Below are 21,126 nucleotides of genomic sequence, written 5' to 3'. Positions count from 1 at the left end.
TATGGTAGCAAAAGTTCTGAGAACCAGGAGACAACCTGGAAAAGAATGAATACATCACTGTGATTTGAGTGTTCTTCTTAAAATGGAGATTAAATTGTATAGAACCAGAATTCAGAGGAAGAAGCTGCAGAGGCAGAAGGTACTTTTCATATGAAAAGTCCAGGCCAACAGTCAACTTTCCACATGAAGAGGTTCCTGGGGCATGGCACAGAGAAAGTAGGAATTGCATTCCTTTACCCCCTCTTTTCTATTATTCCACAAACTGAAAAGATAAAGATTGTAAATGCCAATCATTCATTTCCCCACTCAAAATAACCAGCCCTAACTCATTTTGTAAGTGACAAAACAACTAACTAAGGATTAAACAAATTAGCAGTGAATCGGTTAAAGAATTGAGAATATAGAAAGAATAACAAGAATAAAAAGAGAAAATAGGCCAAAGTGCTTATCATACATACCATATCACTTTAGGAAACATACAATATAGCTCACAAACTCTTTTTGAAGGGAATGTTGTACATGTATTAGAATAACAAATAGCTTAGCAGCCTTTTATGTAAAAATACAATTTTCTGGTAGGTTGCAAAATGGGCAATATCTTTTGGGAGAAAATGCAAGGAAAAGCAATGCTTTTTAAAAGGTGAACAGAAATTTCTGACCAATATAGATCTTGTGTAAAAGGATAGTAGGGGATGGCTGTGTGTCATATCATGGGTTGAATTACTTTTTAAATCATAAACATATTTTTGAAGAACAAACATTCTAAATGATTCATAATTATAATTGTTAATAGTTTCATGGTTGGAATATGAACCTCTCACTCACATTAAATTTGAATTAAATTAGACTAATTTAGCAGGAAAGGGGAATAAAAAGATGAAGCAAGTACCTTTAGGTAAATTTGGCTTTTGTAGTCAGGACCAAATGTTAATACTAGAACATTGATGCATGAAGTGCTTGGGCAATCACTGGAGGTGCCGAGAAATATTGATTTCATTGCAACACTCCAGAAACCTTAAACTCTGAAACCCACAGGCAGAATGTATCTGTGACAGCAAGTGTGGAAAATAAATCAAGTTCATATTTCATATTCACAGGTTCCTTTGCTTTGTACAGATCTATAGTTCTGAAACTGGTAAGGGAATAATCTAGCTAGCCCATAGAAAATAACATGAAGTTGCTATGATATGGAAATATAAAGGATTATAGTTACTACTAAAAAAGAGTCATATTCTGTTTATAAATCAGCACCATGTATATTAGACTTTTATTTAGATTTTTATATCACCATATTAGAAATTAAATATATTTTTATTCATCCAATATTCCAAAAGAAAAATCTGGATCCTGGAGAGATTAAGTGACTTGGACTAGGTCACACAGCTAATAAATAGCATCCCTTAACAACTAAGGGTAGAGAGAAAAGTTGCAATAACTTGCTTATAGTGTACAACATGTAGAGTATTGCCACAGCCAAACAACTGTTATCTATATCTATTTATTTCTTTGTTAAACCCTTTCCTTCTGTTTTAGAATCCAATACTGTGTATTGGTTCCAAGAGAGGAGAGCTGTAAGTGCTAGGCAATGATGGTTAAGTGACTTGCCTAGGGTCACAAAGCTGAAAGTGTCTGAGACCAGATTCAAACCTGTGACCTCATATCTTTAGGCTTGGCTCTCAATCTACTGAGCCACCTAGCTGTCCCCCATCTATACTTGTTTTCAGAGTTTTGTAAAGATTCAATTTAGTGGTTGGACTTAAATTATATGAAATAACATGGTTGCCAAAATTATTATATCTCAAGTCAGAAGTTTATTTACCAAATTAGAGGGGAAATAATTAAGTAGAGAAATGTGAGAGAGATTAGATAAAATACCAATACTAGTTTTCATCCAGGAGGGCTCAGTTGTGAGTAACTTACTATGAGACCTCCTCCAAGATAGAAGCTAGTCCCTTAAGAAAACTAAGAAAGGAGTCAGCCCTTTTCATTCACCCAATTAAGTATTCCAGGAGTCAGAATCTAAGTTGAAGCCATGATCCAAGCTGCAGTCTTCAGTGAAGTTCCCTCAAAGAATATCTTCAGGAGACACTGTGCACATGACTCAAATCACAAGAGTGCTCCAGTCCAAGGATTTCATGGCTCTTAAGGTGGTTTCTTGTTCCTGCCCCTCTTCACAGGGGCCAATCACAGTTTCCAAATTGTCTAACCCCTGCCCAGGGGCAGTGTCTGTGGGATTGAATTGTCACCTCTAAAGGTGTTAACTTTCCTCCTAGTATTCACAAATTTGGATCCACAGGTTTCTGAGTTACCATTCAGTTTAGCAAGTGGGTTTCAGACTTCCCTCTACTTAAAGTTAAGTAGGGGTGTCTTCCTTTTTGAGGTGTAAACTCCTTTAGTAAGAGTTTCCCTTACTTTAGGATTAAGTATGGGTATATTAGTTTTTGTTGATTAATTCAAAATAGACAAAGAAGAGTTAATCCTGTCCTCTCAATCTAGTGAGGTACTAAGTAGGGGTATTAAAGTTATTGTTAACCAAAGTGTTAACTCCAACTAGATAAAGAGAATAAAGGATTCCCTTTTTACAAGTGGAAACTAAGAATAGACAAAGAAAACCAAGAATTTCCTTTCACAGTTTATAGACATGATATTTAAACCAGGGAAGAATAAACAAAAAGAGAGAAAGATTGTTAGAGTCAGAGCCAGACAGAGGCAGTTTCAGAGAGAAAGAGACAAAGAAGAGATAGACAAAAACAGAGAACTATAAAGAGGGCAACAAAGAAAGGGAAAGAATTGGGAAATAAACAAGTATCACTAAGAAATATTTAATCTGATTTACTAGCTGTTTGGCCTTGGGAAAGTCATTTAACCTGTCTTTCTTAATTTCTTATCTGTAAAATGAGCTGGAGAAGAGAATCACAAATGTCTCCAGTATCATTGCCAAGAAAACCCTGAATGAGTTCATAAAGAGTCGTGTATGACTAAAAGGTCTTAAAAACAAACATTTAATACAAAATTTTCAGGAAAGTGACAGAAAAAATTCAACAATGCATTGATGTATCTACCTTCTATGATATGATCTTTTAGAACAAGTGGAATTTATATCAAAGATACATGGATGATTCAGAACAATTAACATAATCGTGTTACAATAAAAGGTATCTCAAATTTTTATGTAAAAAAGAGAAAGTCTTTTGACAACATAAAACCGTGATGGGCAAACTCTAGCTGTGGGCCAGATGTGGACCCCTGAAATGTTCTATCTGGCCATGAGGCATTATTCCTAATCTGAAGAATACAATGAGTAGTATACAATACAATGAAACTTCTAAAGAGTTGCCTTTGAAACAGACTGACAGATGAGCATTTCCTTTCCTTTGGCCCCCCTCTTTAAAAAGTTTGCCTATCACTGACCTAGAAGATGAAATCATCTATATAGAGCCTAGCACAGAAAGGACATTAAAATATAAGTTAAAGTACATATATATGTATATATATACACACACATATGTATGTACATGTATAATAGCATTATATGAAATAAGAAAATATTAGAAGCATTTATGTTAAACACATGATAAAATGGTTCCCCTCTCATGATTGTTATATAACATAGTTCTTGAAAGTCTTCTAATAGGAATCAGATAAGAGAAGACAAGTCAAATCAAGTTACCAAGTATTTATTGCCTACTATGTGTAAACATTATATTAAACACTGGTAATACAAAGAAAGAAAGGAAAAATTCCCTGTATTCAAGGAGCCCATAGTGTCATTATGTAGTACAAATACTGTAGGGGCAACTGTCAAAAAGCTTTATTTGAAAGTGAAAACCAGAAGAAATTATTTTCTAATGTAGTCATATTTCTTTTGTCTAACATTGGAAATATGATTTATGGAGGTCTCTTGAATCAGTTTTTCCCCAGAGACTGAGTGACTTGACCAAATAAGACACTTGGAATCCTAGAGTTTTATGACTAGAAGATTCTGAAAAATGTAATCTTTCCTTTTCACTTCGTAGAAGTAAAAATAATATGACTAGATATAAGAGGGCCTTATAAACATCATTCTGCTTTGTGGTAGAACTAGAAGTAGAACCTAGTCTTCTGGATTACTGTTGAGGATGCCTTCATTACTTCCTTACTTGGCTCTTTTTTCACTGTATTTTCCTTACTGGTATTGTATAACTTCGAGAATGTGGCAAAATGCCATTCAAATGGTAAATTCAGGAAAAGGTATGTAAATATAAATAAATATATATATATATATATAAGTGATATATAAAATCACCCAAAGTACTATCATCAATAGAAATATTTTAGAGATATTTAACATTTTTACTAATATTTAATAGCTTTTGCTAAAATTAATATGGTATCATGTGGAGGTGCCAGCAAGAAATGTGAAAGTAATTTACATTTCAGATGCTTTTGTGCCAGCTATTATGCCATAAATGACTTGTTTTTGAAGAAAAGAAATCTTTTGATCACTTTTTAATGAAGACTAATTGATTTTTAATGTTTTAGGGAAAATTATGTTCTGAATAACTTTGACATTTCCATTGCCAAAGAAGCTATTGAAAATGATTAGTAGCTGTGCTTGATAGATTGTTTCCACCTGACAGATATTTATCAAGAAGGATTCCATGTTTTTCATGCTAGCATGGACCATCATCCTCAACTTCCACTTTAGGGAAGAATTGAGATTTATCTTCTTCTGGGAAACAGGTTTGCAATTTTATTTGGAGCAAGAAGGACAGTAATTATTTTCCCTATCATTACTTAAATAGAAGAAAATTGACTTAAATTATCTGATGACATGTCCCATCCCTGGTGACATAAATTCTGCAGAGCAAAATTTTTTGTATGGTTTTATTTGCAATACATCCCTGAAGAGAATCGTGTTCTGATATCATTTATTTGATACTAAGAGAAAAAAACACACAATAATAAAATCTTGTTTTATTTTTCCCACTGTCCCCAACCATAATTTTTCTTGCCTCTTATTGAACCATTTTGTGTGTAGACTAATGACAAGAAATTGCAGAAGGCAATTTAATAATTAGTTTAGTTTTCTTGACTCCAATCAGCATTTTATCCATTACATCACCATGATTTTTGAGAGACGTTATATGTTAGGGAGTTTTGCTTAAATGATTCTTTTGATGGTGGTTGTTATAAGGATGGATATTACGTGGAGAACGAAAGGAAAGGGCATGATATTAATCTAGTAAGAATTCTAGTGTGTTTCTATATAGTTTCTCTTGGATAATTATTACTAAAATTAAAATGACATGAACTGCTTGCCCTACCTCATAATTATTTTTAGAGCTGTTTTTCATTATTAACATCACTGAATTCCCTGAGGCATCTTCATCAATATTCTCTAACACTTTCTCTTTGTTTACTTCTTGATATGAAGTTACCACAAAAGCAATTATTGAAATCATATAACCTTGAAGTAGCTTAATGAGGCCAATACGGATTCTTTTTTTTTTAGTGTTATGGATAGAAAATGATTTTCATCTAATGGTTGAAATCAATTGTGTCTCTGAAACTCTTCCAATAATACACAGTACCATCTTCAAGGAAAAAATGATAATCAAGAAAGGTAGCTTATTCTGTGTATGCAATACAGAGGTCTTCTGCTGATGTGACTATGCTATAAATCTCACAGTTTGTACTCTGATACTTCATGGCTATCTTGTCATTGATAATGTAGCATTTTTGGTGGAAGTCCTTTACAAAAAGGGAAATTTAGTAGTCTAAGTGTTCCTCAAAGCAGAACAAAGCTGTGACCTAGAAAGAAATGGGTATATATATGTTAGTTAAACAAATTATTGTGTCTGTATGGAATGGGATGTTATTGCATTTAAAGTTTCAATAATTTTAAGGAACTCAAAGGCCACTTTGGAATCTTAGGAATAATTGAATAAATAGAATCAGAATGAATAAGCAGAATTTGTAAAAAGAAAAATATAACAAGACTACAATAGGATGAAAAAGAATTAGACAATTGAATTATGTACCACTGTGATGGCTAAGCTTGAATCCATCCAAAATGAAATACATACCTGATCTCTTTGAAAGAGTCTAGAACTATAGATGTGAAATGTGAAATAAGGAAATGAATAAACATTTATTAGTTACGGTCCCAGGAATTGTGCAAAGAACTTTACAGATATTATCTGATTTTATCCTCAGAGCAACCCTTGGCAGGAGAGAGGGAGGTGCTATTATTGGCTCCTTTTGGATAGCTGAGGAAGCTGAAGCAGATTGAGGTAAAATTTTATTGAGGCTCACACAGCAAATTAGTCTCTTAGGCAGATGTAAACTCAAGATGTCTTGACTCTAAGTCTAACGTTCTTTCCTCTGCACCACCTAACCGACCGATAGATGTTGCCATGTCAAACTACTTTGCTTAACTAGTTTTTGTTGGTAGTTATAGTTAGTTATATAGTTAGTGGTTGTTATGAGGATGGATGATGTTAAAAAAAGAAAGAAGAGACATAATAACAAATATCTACCAGGCTTGCCTGCTCCCTTCTATCCAACCTGGTTTAAGGCTATAACTTAAACCATTGTTTTTCCCTAAAAAAGTAACAAAGTTTAGATTTGATTGAAGAATACTAATAAAGCATTCCTAAGAGGAATGCTCAAAATGTGCCTGTCTTGATTTTCCATCCTTCTAGCTATATTAAGGTGCCTTTCTAATTTCCTTGGAACATGAAAAATCCTGCCAGTATGAAGCAACAGGGTATTGGAATCAAGTGCATTTACATGAAGAGTACATCTGGAAATATCTGTGAGTACAACCTAAAAAGGAACAAAAAAGGGGGTTTTCCAAGCTTTATACTTTTGGCTCTTAAGCTATACATTTTATAATGAATCTGGACGGGCGATTCCGCAAAAGTACAAATTCAGACAAATGAAGGTCAGATATAGTAGTGGGAGAGTTTCTATAAGCATTTTAAGGTTGTACAAATATAGTTACATTAATGAGCTCTGTTCTCTCTTCTATATCTAACCTTTTATAACTCAATGAAAGTCAGTCCAGAAGCAGTAGAATAAAGTGTAGAGAATACTGTTCTCTTGCTGTGTTTGGGCTGTTTCCTGTGTAGTTCTATTGCTCAGCAGTATTTAATGTTATTTAATATACAGGTTGAATTTGGGGTGGGCTGGAAATGGAAGATCAGATAGAGCAAATGAGGAGCTGTAGATGTCCTGATTATCTATTCTTCACAAAACAATATTGGATTAAGAGTCTGAGAGTTTGAGTTTAAAGTCTGGCTCGACTGCTTACTATTTGTGACATTAGGAATGCCATTCCTCTATGCTGAGTCTTGAGTTTCCTTCCTCATATGAGGTGCAGTTATAATAGTTGTTCAGCCATTTCACTCCTGTATAACTTTTCATAAACCCATTTGGGGTTTTCTTAGCATATATTTTAGAGTGGTTTACTTTTTCTTCTTGAACTCACTATAGGAATAAATCGTGGCCTCTGGATCACACAACTATTGTCTGAAATAAGATTTGAATTTAGGTCTTCCTGACTCCACACCAAGTGCTCACTCCATTGCACCAGTTAGTTAATGGACTATAATGTCCTATTCTTCATAAAATCTATAAACCAATAGTATACAGTTTATTTTCTCCTCCTTAGATTGGTCTAATAAGCATTTATGAAGATAGCATCCAAATAACTTTCCCTCTCCCCTGTTTGCTCACTGAAGCAATATTATTATTAGGGCATAGTAGGAAACTGACTTGACAATTTCAACCAAAACAATCAACTGAGTTTCTTTTAGTGATATATTGACAACTTTTATTTAGAATATTTTTTCCAAGAGTAAGGAAAAAAGTAATTCATCTCAATTTAAATTATATTTTTATCAAAAGGCAAAAATTTACTTCTTACCCACCCCTCTAATCACCCACTCACACTCCAATTAAGAATAAAAGATTTTTTTAAAAAGCTTTTTACAAAAATGTATAGTTAAGGGGGCAGCTGGGTAACTAAGTGGATTGAGAACCAGGCCTAGAGACGGGAGGTCCTAGGTTCAAATCTGGCCTCAGACACTTCCCAGCCGAGTGACCCTGGGCAAGTCACTTGACCCCCATTGCCTACCCTTACCATTCTTCTGCCTTGGAGCCAATACACAGTATTGACTCCAGGATGGAAGGTAATGGTTTTAAAAAATGTATAGTTAAGAAAAGAATTTCTACTACAGAGGTCACTTCTAGAATATTTACATATATTTTTGTATATCTGAATATCTTTCTATCTCTATTTTTGTCTCAATGTGCACTCTGAATGCTTCACTTCTCAAAAAGTGGGTAGCACATTTCATCAGTAAACCTCTGGAATTGTATTTGGTAATTCATTACACTCATCAGAGTTCTCAATATTTTCAAAGTTATTTGTCTTTACCATATTGTTGTCAGTGTATTGTTCTCTTGGTTCTGCTCAAATCTTTCTGCATCAGTTCATAAGTTTTCCTGAATTTCTCTGAAACAATTCCCTCAATTTCTTGTAGCACAATAATATTTCTTCATATTTATATATTTACTTTTTCAGACATTCCCCAATTGATTCTCATTGCACAGAGAATAGCTAAAAGGCCTATCTGTATAGAATACAGATTATATTTTTTAAAAAGTTTAGAAATGCAGATAGCCTGGCCATACAAATGAAAAAATAAACAAAAGCCATGTGATTATCTCGATACATGAAGAAAAAGTTTTGACAAAATATGACAAAACACCTCTATCTATTAAAATACTAGAAACATTGGAATAAATGGAACAATCTTTAAATTGATAAATAATATCTAACTAAAACCAGTTTCAAGCAATATTTGGATTGGAGATAAATAAGAAGCTTTCCTAATGAGATCAAGAGTGAAGCAAATATAGATCACCTCTTTTATTCAATATTGTAAAAGAAATGCTAAGTATAAAAAAATTGTAGGACTTAAATTATGGGAAAATAAATTATTACTCTTTGCAGATGTTATGATGATATTAGAGAATTCAATAGAATCAATAAGAAAACTAATTGAAATGAGTAAAAATTTTAGCAAAATTTATGAATATAAAATAAACCTACATAAATCATTATTATTTTTCTATATTATCAATAAAATCTCCTAGAGAGAGATAGAAAGAAATCCCCTTTAAAATAACTATAGAAAATACAAAATACCTGAGAGTCTATCTGCCGATGCACATCCAGGAACTATATGACAACTACCAAATTTTTTTTACACAAATAAAATCAGATCTAAAGAACAAGAAAAAAAACATTAATTGCTCATGAGTAGGCTGAGTCAAATAATAAAATAACAATTTAACCTAAATTAATTTGTCTTTCAATGTCATACTAATCAAATTACTCAAAAATAATTGCATAAAACTACATAATCTGGGAAAAATCAAAAGGCCAAAATCTTTAAGGAATTAATTGTAAAAATATAAAGGAATGTGAATCACCTAGAACAGATCTCAAACTGTATTATAAAGCAACAACTATCAAAACAATCTGGTAAAGATGAAGAACAGAGTAGTGGAGCAATGGAAGATCTAAGCTTTTGGAATAAGAACTCAGTATTTAACAAAATCTGCTGGGAAAACTGGAAAGGAGTATGGGAGAAAATGGGCACAGAGCAATACCTCATATCATACACCAAGATAATGTTAAAATATATACATGATTTAGAAATAAAATATGATACTGTAACCAAATTAGGGGAGCACAAAATAATTTACCCATCGGATTTATGGATAGAAAAGTCCTACCATTTAACCCTTACAATTGTAAGAGGTGGGAATAAAAACAGAAGAATACAAGTCTCTGTTCTGAAGGAATTCACTTTCTAATGGAAGGAAAACATTTTTATGGAAATATTTAACTGCATGACAAATGACAAAGCCAAGTGTTTCTTAGAGTACAGTGACATGGAGGAGGGCAATTACTGAGAATTCAAAGATGAAATAGCAAGTCATATGGTAAAACTAGAAACCTGTCTGTTGCCTACCAGGAAGATCATATCACTCAGATCTCTTACAGGCTACATCACCAACCATTTATAGATTATATCTTCATGTATAGCTAGTTATTTATATGTCATCTCTCCAATTAAGGTGTAATCCCTTTGAGGAACTATGTTTTGCCTTTGTTGTATTTTTAGTACTTAGCACAATATGCCAATGGAGAGTTCCAAACTAAACAGTTTTCTTAGAGTTCAGACCCCATCACTAAAATTTAGCCATATGACCCAAGGCACAACAGGATGCCCATAGGCATATTCACAAACTCTATAACAGGGATTCTTAACCTTTTTTGATGTTATACACTATTTTACAACCTGGTTAAGCTCATGGACAGTGTCTCAGAATATTAAATAAATATTCACTGGAAATTATTTTCTTCTTATATTTTGAAATCTAAAATCCCCTTCTTCAAGAATCTCTCTCCTTCTACTGAGAAGGCAAAGAAACAGATATAAATTATTATTAAAAGGTCATACCAAATATATTTACACCTTAGTCATATTACAAAAAAGCAACAAAAATAAAGTGAGAAATTATACTTAAGTTTATACTCAGATTTCATCAGTTCTATCTCTAGAGGTAGACAGCATTTATCATGGGTCCTTTGACATTGTCTTGGATCATTATAGCTACATCATTCACAATTAATCAGTATTATAACATTGCTGTTACCATACAGAAGATCTTCCAGGTCTTCTCACTTCATTTTACATCAATTCATAGAAGTCTTACCATGTTTGCTTCTGAAAACACCTCCTTGTCATTTATTAGAGCAAAATAGTATTACAGTATAATCATATGCCACCAATTGTTCAGCAGCTCCCAAATTATTGAGCAAGCCCTCAATTTCTAATTCTTTATCACCACAAAAGAGCTATTTCTGTAAATATTTTTGAACATATAGACCATTTACCTTTTTCTTTGATCTCATTGTAGTATAGACATTGTATTGCTGGGTTAAAATCTGCTTTTTGGCAGAATTCAAAATTGTTTTCTGAAATGGTTAAACCAATTTATAACTCTACCAATAGTTTATCTGTGTACCAATTTTCTCTCACAAACTCCAGTATTTGTCATTTTTGACAGGTATGAGGAATTGCTTTGGAGTTGTTTTAATTTTCATTTCTCAAATCAATGGTGACTTAGAACATTTTTATAAGACTGTAATTTGCTTTAATTTCTTCTTCTGAAAATTGCCTGTTCATGGTCTTTTATCATTTATAATTTAGAGAATGGTTATTCTTTTTTAAATTGGACTCAGTTCTCTATATATTTGAATAATGAATTCTTTATCTGAGAAACTTGCTGTAAATTTTTTTATATTACTTATTTGTCTATGATACCTTTTAGTGTAGTTTCCCTGATTACCTATTTTAATTAGATCACTTTTTGCTTTTGCTTTATCGGAGACCATAATTATTTCCTATGCCTTTTTACTTCAACTGAAACATAATAGATTCTTCTCTGCACTTTATTTTAACTCTATGTGTGTCTTTCTGTTTCCTGTGTCTCTTGACCAGTGGAATTACAATTTCTAATCAATTTTTCTAACTTGATTTTACTTTATGGGTGAGTTCATACCATTCACATTTATAGTTGGGATTGCTCTTTATTTTTCTTCATCTCTTTTTCCATTTATTCTCTATCCTTTTTGTTGTGTTCCTCCTCAAAAGCTTGTTTTTCTTCTTATCACTACCTCTCTTAATTTGCCCTTCCTTTCTTTGATCACTCTTCCCCATTTTTATTATCCTCCAATTCCTCTTTCTCAATTTGGTATGGTAGACTTCTTTACTCAACTGAGTATGTATATAAATTCTTCCCTCTTTGAACCAATTTTGATGAGAATGGGGTTCAAACATTCACTGCCACTCCTACATTCTCCTCTTCACTATAAAAGCTTTTCGGTAAATGTCTCTTTTACATGAGAAAATATTCTCCATTCCTATTCTCTCTTCCTCCTTCTAACAGTACATACTTCTTTCTCACTCTTTCATCTTTTTGGGATCATTCCAACATAATCAACTCACATATGTCCTCTGTTCCTATGAATTCCTTCTAATTTCCCTAATAAGGAGAAATTTCTTAGAAGTTACATATATAAGCTTCTGAAATAGGAATGTAAATAGTTTAATTTTATTAATCCTTTAGAATTTCTCTTTTATGTTTTTATGCTTCTATTGAGCTTGCTATTCAAATGGCAAATTTTTTATTCACCTCTGGACACTTCATAAGGAATATTGAAAGTCTTCCATTTCATTAAATATCTATTTTCTCCTGAAGGATTACACTCAATTTTTCTAGGTTATTCTTTTTTTTTTTTAACCTTAGCTCCTTTGGCTTCCATAGTATAATAATGTGAGCTTCCTATTTTCTTAGCATCAAGTCTCTGGCTCCCTATAGACCCAAGCACCATCATCCGTTTGCTCCTTCTCTCTCATTATTGACAGCAAGCTTCCTTACTTGGAATGGAACCCAGATCTTCATATGGGCAATGGATTTGTCTATTTTTCTCAGTTCTCTCATCTCTCAATTGACTTGATGCCCTCCAGATTATCTTCCAGCTCTCTCTATATATGATTAAATGAATTTTGAGCAACGAAACCAATCAATCATTCAATAAATTAATATTTATTAACACTACTTGGCTACATTTTAGATTATGGGCTATATTATAGCAATATAAAGACAAAAAGGAAAGACTGCTCAATAAATTTCCATTAAATAGTAAATGATAACATGTATACACATAAATAAATTAAAATACATGCTTTGTAATTACAAGGTTGAAGTTTAGATACATTTATTTCCGAAGAATTAAAGAAAATTTTCATATGGCAAGGTTGAGAGTCAATTTGGTTTCACATACTCAGGAAAAGAATGTATTCTTTACCTAAAATCTTTCTAAAAAGACAAAATTCTTTATTATTCGTTTGTCAGACTTCTATTTGAGTCAGTTGGGATCAAGGAGGTAGGGAGTCAATGTATGTGGCAAAATGGGGTCATAAGATAATGGAAGAATAACATAATATTAAGTTCTGAATATGTTACAAGCACTGGTAATACAATTTTAAAAGTGAGATAATGATTGATTTCAATGATCTTACATTTTATTAAAAAAGATTGTGATTAAAAGCAAGTGGTGATCCTGAGTTGATACACAGGATAGTTGTCCTGATGTATATATGCCCTTTTCAGAAGAAATGTTCATATTGACCTGATAATTATAATGGTAAGAAGTAAAAATCTGGTGCTGTTAGAGAGGATGTATATATATATATATATATAGTTGGCACAGTAAGACAATTAAATGAATCAAGGGGACTATGGAAGGAGGCATGTTATGAAATCATTTAGGATGAATTATTTTGAGATATTTCTTGAAAAAAAGCATTAATCTTCATATTATTCATATGAATAAATATTATTTCTAAACTGAATAATTATTATAAATCTAAAAAGGAAATAGAAACATTCACTTATTAAAATTGGCAGCTTATCAATAGATAATTGTCCTAAGTATCTTTCTAAAGAATGATATACTTTGTTCAGTCAATGTGTGTGTGTGTGTGTGTGTGTGTGTGAGTGTATCCATTGTAAACCATGACTAAATTGGTTATTGTGGATACTTTGACCTATTTAGGTAAAAATTATTCCAAGGGTTCTTAATCTTTTTTGTGCCCTTTGGAAATCTTGTGAAGCCTAATAAACCTTTCTTAGAATGATTTTGTTAAATACCTAAAATAAAATATTACAAATGAAATAAATTAAAATGAAATAGAATTATTTTTTTCTTTTTAAACAAGTTCATGACCCCCAAGTTAAGAATCTCTGAATTAGGGCTTTCTCTTCAAATTATAACCTTTCCTCTAGCTTGAACATCTACTTTAGATGTTTAGGTATATTTATAACTGCCAATAATAATAATAATAACAACAACAATAACAATAACTATCATTTATATCATGATTTTCAAAACACCTTATAAATATCTCATTTTATTTTTATAATCCTGTGAAGTGGGTGCTATTATTATCTTTCTTTAATAGAATGAGAAAATTGTGGCAGAAAAATTTAAGATTTTTTTGCAGAGTTTCACAGTAAGTAAAGGATGGAGGTTGGATTTGAACTCATGACATCCTAACCCCAATACTCCATCCATTGTGTCACCCAGCTGCCTCTAAGAATTTATTAATGCCAAGAAAAGTTAGGAAGTTAGTAATTCCAAGATTGTTGACCTTTGTCTGAGGGCTCATTATAAGGAATTCATCTGTGAAGAAAGGACTAATTAAATCATACTAGTTCTTATTAGAATTTTTCACTATCCTTCTTAACCAGGTTAACAGAAAGCAGTAGAATGTTTGTTGCATGGTTTAGAGAAATAAGGCTGAATTAAAAACAACAAAAAACCTCAGAGAGTAAGGTATGGCAGGAGAGAAAATAAAAAATGGTAATAATGGCTCAATTACAATCATGTTATTATATCACATGTCAATGATAACTTTAAATATAACTTTTTTTATTATCACTATTTTCCCTACATGAACAAAAATAGAATTATACTGAAAACTACAATCTTTCAGAGTCATACTTTTAGTTTGAATTATTGTTGAAGCACTTCTTTACTTTGACTGATTCATAACTATGAATTGGAAATAAGAAAGAAAGAAAATCTATAACAATATAGTTCTTTTATTTTCTAAATAAATAGCATTTTCCTAATTATTAGTTACAGAAATTTTCTCATCCAAAAGAATATATTCATAATTACAATTTCATCTTTTTCTATAAATGAAGTGTTTCTGATCTGCCTTACAGCTTTGCAAGTTTTCAGACAAGCTAAAAATTCAGGCATTGGGAAGGCAGATAAAAGAGTAGCTATCAAATCTATTAACTTCTCCATTCATTAAGTTAAATACACATTTAAAAAGTTTTTGTTTTGCATTTATCACAACTTTTGGAGGGATAAATTAACTTATAAAAAATTTAAAAAAAAAGCATTTGTACCTTTGAAAAAACCTATAGAAAAAATTTTACTTTACATATTGTAGAGATTATCGATAGAAAATTTGTCAGAGCTCATTTTGAAGGGCAGATTTGCATGTGAAATTTTCTTCAATCAGTAATTTTTAAATAACCTCAACAAATTATTTTCTCCAAATTGTTTCCTAGAGTTCTAATTTACCTTTAAAGTGCTGAGTTTTATTTGAAAATGTGCCTTAAGTTAAATATGGACATTAACATATCCCTAGAGCCAAAAAAGTAGAATTTTTGTTTAGAGTAAATCCAGATTTGGTCATTTGCATACCATTGGTTTGTCTGGGTATCAAACTTAATTGTTTATGTATCTATTTAATTGTTCATCTTGTTTTTGGAATCCATAAATCTGAGGATATAAAATAAAGGAACAGGAACAACAACAAAACACCTGAAATTGCACCCAAACCCAGTCTTAAGAGCTTATGATAGAAACTGGCACTCTGTTGGATTTAAAGTACTAAATCAAAGGGAGGAATAGGAGAAATGCATATTTTGTGTTGGGCATCGTGCTAAGATCTTTAAACTATTAGATCATTTGGAAGATTATTAAATTCATCACAACTGGCTGTTGCACAGACAGAACAAATCCATATAGTATTACTTCTTTTATGCAAGGGAGGTATATACTGGGATAATGAAAAAATATGAAAACCCACAAAGAGACACAAACACATACTCTGATGATTGAATCTCTGTTTTAACTGGGAGGAAAGAGTAAGGAAAAAAATTTATCAATTGAATTTTTTTGTTTGTTTGTTTTTTTTTTGTTTTTTTTTTAAACCCTTGTACTTTGGTGTATTGTCTCATAGGTGGAAGATTAGTAAGGGTGGGCAATGGGGGTCAAGTGACTTATCCAGGGTCACACAGCTGGGAAGTGGCTGAGGCCGGGTTTGAACCTAGGACCTCCTGTCTCTAGGCCTGACTCTCACTCCACTGAGCTACCCAGCTGCCCTATCAATTGAATTTTGAAAGCAATTATGTTTTTTCTTTTGCATTAGTTCCCAAAATGTAAGCAGTTCATTGGGAGACATATAATGGGATGTGATAAGTTTGTTATAGACACAGGGGTTAAATGGAACTTTAAATGTATTAAATAATGAAACTCTTGGTGGTGATGACACAATGACTCCCATTTTTTGAAGGCAGAGACCCACATAGACATCTTCTAAGTGTAATATTTTTACATTAAAAGAAACCTGGTAGATCATTGTTGCCAGTCTTCCAGAAAACACATATCCAGTTCCTGAGCAAAAATCTGGGTAGAAATTTTCAGGATATACTTCAAGAGGCATGTACCATTTGCTTTCCTTATGCCTTATAGGGTGATATTTCCGCATAGGAAAGCCAGTGAAATAAAGTTTCGAGGTGGATATTGTAACAAGTAGCTTTTGTATAAGGTACTCAGTGTTAACAAACATATCAGTATCTGTTTTCATGACAAATTGTGCATTAGGACAATAAGAGGCAACCCATTTCATGCCCATCAACACTTTGAGAGTAAGGTTATGATAGGTGTCCTGAAAGTCCTGTTGAATGATGTCTCGATACATCCTGCTTTCTTCCTTTATGGCTTCAGTAGAACCTTGCTTCTGGACACCTAGCATAAATAAGCGAACCACAGAAAATCCTGGCACCAGACTTTCATTCCCCCAAGTTTTCCTGATGTTATTCCTCCTTAACTTTTCATTTTCTTTGGTGCATATTAAAAATACCAAGAATGGAGTAGTCTCCTTACATTTATCTTCCTCTGGGATTAGAAATGTGTATGGCAAAGGGTCCTTGTGATATTCCTCATTTTTTGGAGTTGTGTTGTTGGTCTTTAAATGGGACAGTGTAGTGAGATGTAGCCTCAGGGTTGTATTGTTTCCTTTATTTTTGAGATGTTCTTTCTCTCCTGCTACCTCTAGGGTTAGGGATGTTTCTTGGAATGGATTCCTCTGTGAATAGAAAATTACCTGCTTTGTTGCCAAGACTGATGTTTGATTTGCTCGAGATGTGAAAAGGAAATAACTAACCCCTGAGCAAATGACAGCAGTCAAGAGACATAGTTTCATTGAGAGCCAAGAACACGTAAGGCCTCTTTTCTTGTGAGCCATGTTTCATAATTTCCAAATGTCCTTTACTTTACTGTGCTTCATCAGAGAGGTAGCAGCTGGTCCTAGTCCATGGTTCCAGCCTTCTTAGGGAAAATGGCTGTCATTTTATGAGTTTTCATTAATCTGTTGTAGGGAATTTTTAACCTGAGGAATAAAGAAAATTGTGATAAGTGACATAATGAATATAGTAAGATATGTCACAATATGAGGATACTGTTATATTATCTACTGATTTAAATATAGACAGGACATTTGTTTCCTAAAATAGTACCTGTATAGTCATATACATACATATAAGCCACATATAAAATTATGTATTTTATATACTTATATTTCATATATTTAGCAGTATATTTTTGCATAAAATATTAAAAAAAACATTTAAGGTAGATTCATCTCTGCCTACTTGCCAGATAACTATAAGATGATTTCAAGTTGAAAAACACAAAATATTGGAATAATAAGAAAAAAGCATTTATAAAGACCATATTAAGGTATATTTGCATAAATTGTTAAATTTGTTTAACAACAATCATGTGAGGAAGATGCTATTGTTATATCTATTTTACAGATTAAGAAATTAAAGGTAAAAACATGGACTAATTAAATACCTGGAAAAGGAGGAAATAAGTAGATGAATCTGTGAGGAAACAGTGATTCTATCATACAATTACATAGATGCTTAGGTGAAAAGTTATATCTCTAAACAATCACTCATGGAAAAGAAAAGAAAACAACTTTAAAATGACAATGTTACCCAAATGAATAAATTAGGGAAATAATAAAAAAATTAAATCTCATTTAAATAGCAAACTAGAAAACATAGAGAATGGAGAAGTATGCTTACATTTGTCTTCCTCCTTGATTAGAAATGCATATGGCAAAGGGTCCTTGTGTTTTTCCTCATGTTTTTGAGTTGTTTTGTTGGTCTTTAAATGGGACGGATTGGTAAAATAAAAGTCAAATTAATAAATAAAAATAGGAGCTATTTTTAGAAAAATAGCAACAATATAGATTAATTATATATAACACAATTAAAAAGAAGAAATGGGAAAAATAAAGCCTAAGTATGAAAAACAGAAAATAAGATTTTACAACAAATGCAAAAGAAATTTAAAATATTATTAGAAAGTCTCTCAAAAACTCATTGTATGTTTTCCTGAGCTGTGCAGAAGGAATATAAAAAGAAACTCTGGCCCAACTATATAGCAATGCCCTCAATAACAGAAGTTACAACATTTGAACTGAGAGTTAGACAAGGAAATCAGAGATTCCATGAAGCAGAAATGATGAAAAAGAGTGATCTAATAATGGAGAATAATCAGAGTAAAATCAAGGCAACATGAGATAAAGTGCTATGTGTGAAAAATAGCAAGTAATCCATCCAATAAAACTACTCTGCAGAGCATGTGAAAAGGAAGAATAGAAGCTCTGAAACCATCCGATTTCTTCTACTCCAAATCCAGTAACTTCAATCTTGCAATGAAAATCATTGCTAAAAGGCAGAATGAAAGGTTCCTAAAGACAACAAATCTAAGACTCTATTGGGAGACAACACTACATATGAGGCCATGATCTGTTCAGAACCTAGTGTGCCTACTTTTGAACTGTGGCAGCAGGACTAATATTTGATTAGTTTGCTGCCCAGGTTTCATATACCAGAAGCACATCATGAGTTAAAGGAGAAGAAGGGGTCAGGGCATCAACTGGAATACAACATAACTGGAACTTTATAATAGGTACTACTACCAGTAAAATTGACATCTAATTTGTGCCTGCCAGGAGTGGAACTAGATCAGGTTCAGAATGATTTAGACTTTGTTCTTGGTCCATTTTCTTGTCTTCTTCAACTTGTACAAAGGACAGGAAGGACCTGGAGATTGCGATCTCATAACTAGAGTGCATTAGCAGATGATGCAAACATGAAGGAAGGGGTGAAGGAAGCAAGCTACATATAAACCTCACCCTCATGAATCAGAAAATGGAAGATTGAATGATTTCTGCACACAGAGAATTTGGTGTAAAATACGTTAGACTTAATGGGACACAGGACCTTTGCTTAACATTCTAATAATTTTTGTTATTTGTTTTCTATTATATTTACAAATAACATCCCCTTGTATTTCTTGAGTCTATTTATTTAGACTCTATTCCCTAATCATTCTTTCATCTTTTTAAAACTTCCTTAATCATCCCTTTGTCTTTTTCTCTCAAAACCCAAAAGCAGAATCTGGATCAATATCTAGGTCTGATATTTTTCTCTCTCTAATATCCTTTAGTTTGTCCCAAATTTTGCCAAATTTCTTCTTCATAAATTTAGTCTCTCACCTATTTTGCTATTCTAAATGCCTTCACGTCAGATACAGTTTTCCTTCTCCTTATTAGACTTCTTTCTTTTCTCTTTCTTTTTTAAATTAACCTTTGTATGCTATCTGTGAATCAATACTACATATTGGTTCTAAGGCAAAAGAATAGTAAAGGCTAGACAATTGGAGTTAAATGAATAACCCAGAGTATCAAAGACCTATACAGAAAGGTCTGAAGCCAATATTAAAACCAGGACTTATTGCTAGCTACCCCTATTTTTTCTGCTATAGCTTTCACCTTAGAAGCTATAAGTAGAATTTTCGAACTATATAAAACTCTTTTTTTATCTGTCCCTTGCTTCTGTTTGGATGAGTGAAGTTACCCTGTTTTCAATTTGAATTTTTTCTGGCTTTGTAACACATATGTTGTATGCCAAGGGAAAGAGTACCCAAAGCTTTCTCTCTTCCCTTTGAATTAATTCTCTAGTAAAATAATTTCCATTACTTTATGAATTAATTGCTCTTTTATAAGGGTCCAAAAAATTCTTCATTCTCTTTCTCTTCCCTTTTAATCACTTCTTTCATATCATTTTCAAGGACCATTTCTCACTTCATGCCTAATCATTAGTACCAAGTAATTCCAAAAGTTTCTTCCTTGATTTCTCCACTAATAAATTATTCTAACTTCCACAATTGGGTTTGATGGACCCTTCTTCTACCCAATTAACCATTGTGGGAAACTTAAAAATAGATAAATTCTTTGTCAAAAACTAATAGGCACAACTGGTCTGTGTGACTTCATAAAAATGGATTGAAGAGGATAATTTTGTCATTTAAAAGTTTCTTTTTGGGGCAGCTGGGTAGCTCAGTGGAGTAAGAGTCAGGCCTAGAGACAGGAGGTCCTAGGTTCAAACCCGGCCTCAGCCACTTCCCAGCTGTGTGACCCTGGGCAAGTCACTTGACCCCCATTGCCCACCCTTACCAATCTTCCACCTATGAGACAATACACCGAAGTACAAGAGTTAAAAAAAAATAAAAAAAAGTTTTATTAAAAATTTCTTTTGTCACACTATGAGATTCAGCTTTTCATCATACCCCACCTAAATGACTGAATTGACAAGTGAGTGCAAAGAGACAGCTGGAGATTTTTATCTTGGTTGACCCAAACCAGTCTGCTTTGTGAATAGGTTGGCAGGTCATAACTATAGATACTGTTCAAGCTAACCCCATAGTTTTTAACCGTTGTTTTCCAAATGGCAGTATGTTAGATTTCTGACATATTTCATCAAAGTTTACAAAAGGAACTTTGAATATCCGAATGAGAACAAATTGTGCCTGTTCTCCAAATTTAACATGTGGGCAGGTGTGGACACTTTCTACACTTCACCGCACATCATCTTGAAACCATATGTTTTAGTTGGAATTGCTGACTTTGAGAACATTTAGCAATTAATGTTGTAGTTCTGCCTAGAGAGCTCAGGCAGCTTTAGTTTGCTACTCACACTTTTTTTGTTTTCCCTTTAATTTTATAAGAATATATCAAGATTGTACACAGTAATTTTGATGCCATAGCTACTTGCAGGAAACTTGTAATACTACATTTTCCTTCAAGTATAGCTAAAGGACCATTTTCTACAAAA

The 21,126-nt window shown here is 32.7% G+C and overlaps 1 protein-coding gene across 1 annotated transcript; it reads right to left on the bottom strand.

Moving 5' to 3' along the window:
* Positions 1-15,781: 15,781 nt before the first annotated feature.
* On the bottom strand, positions 15,782-17,180 carry LOC123247407 (beta-1,3-galactosyltransferase 2-like). The gene is made up of 2 exons (XM_044676287.1): positions 16,034-17,180; positions 15,782-15,810 (listed from the first exon to the last, which is right to left on the bottom strand). The coding sequence occupies exons 1-2, from the start codon at positions 17,178-17,180 to the stop codon at positions 15,782-15,784; spliced, it is 1,176 nt and encodes a 391-aa protein (XP_044532222.1).
* Positions 17,181-21,126: the final 3,946 nt, after the last annotated feature.

The sequence above is a fragment of the Gracilinanus agilis genome, chromosome 4 (genome assembly GCF_016433145.1).
Source record: "Gracilinanus agilis isolate LMUSP501 chromosome 4, AgileGrace, whole genome shotgun sequence".
In the NCBI taxonomy this organism is placed as follows: Eukaryota; Metazoa; Chordata; class Mammalia; order Didelphimorphia; family Didelphidae; genus Gracilinanus; species Gracilinanus agilis.
Note: the sequence above shows the minus strand (reverse complement) of the source record. Positions and strands in the feature narration are given on the sequence as shown.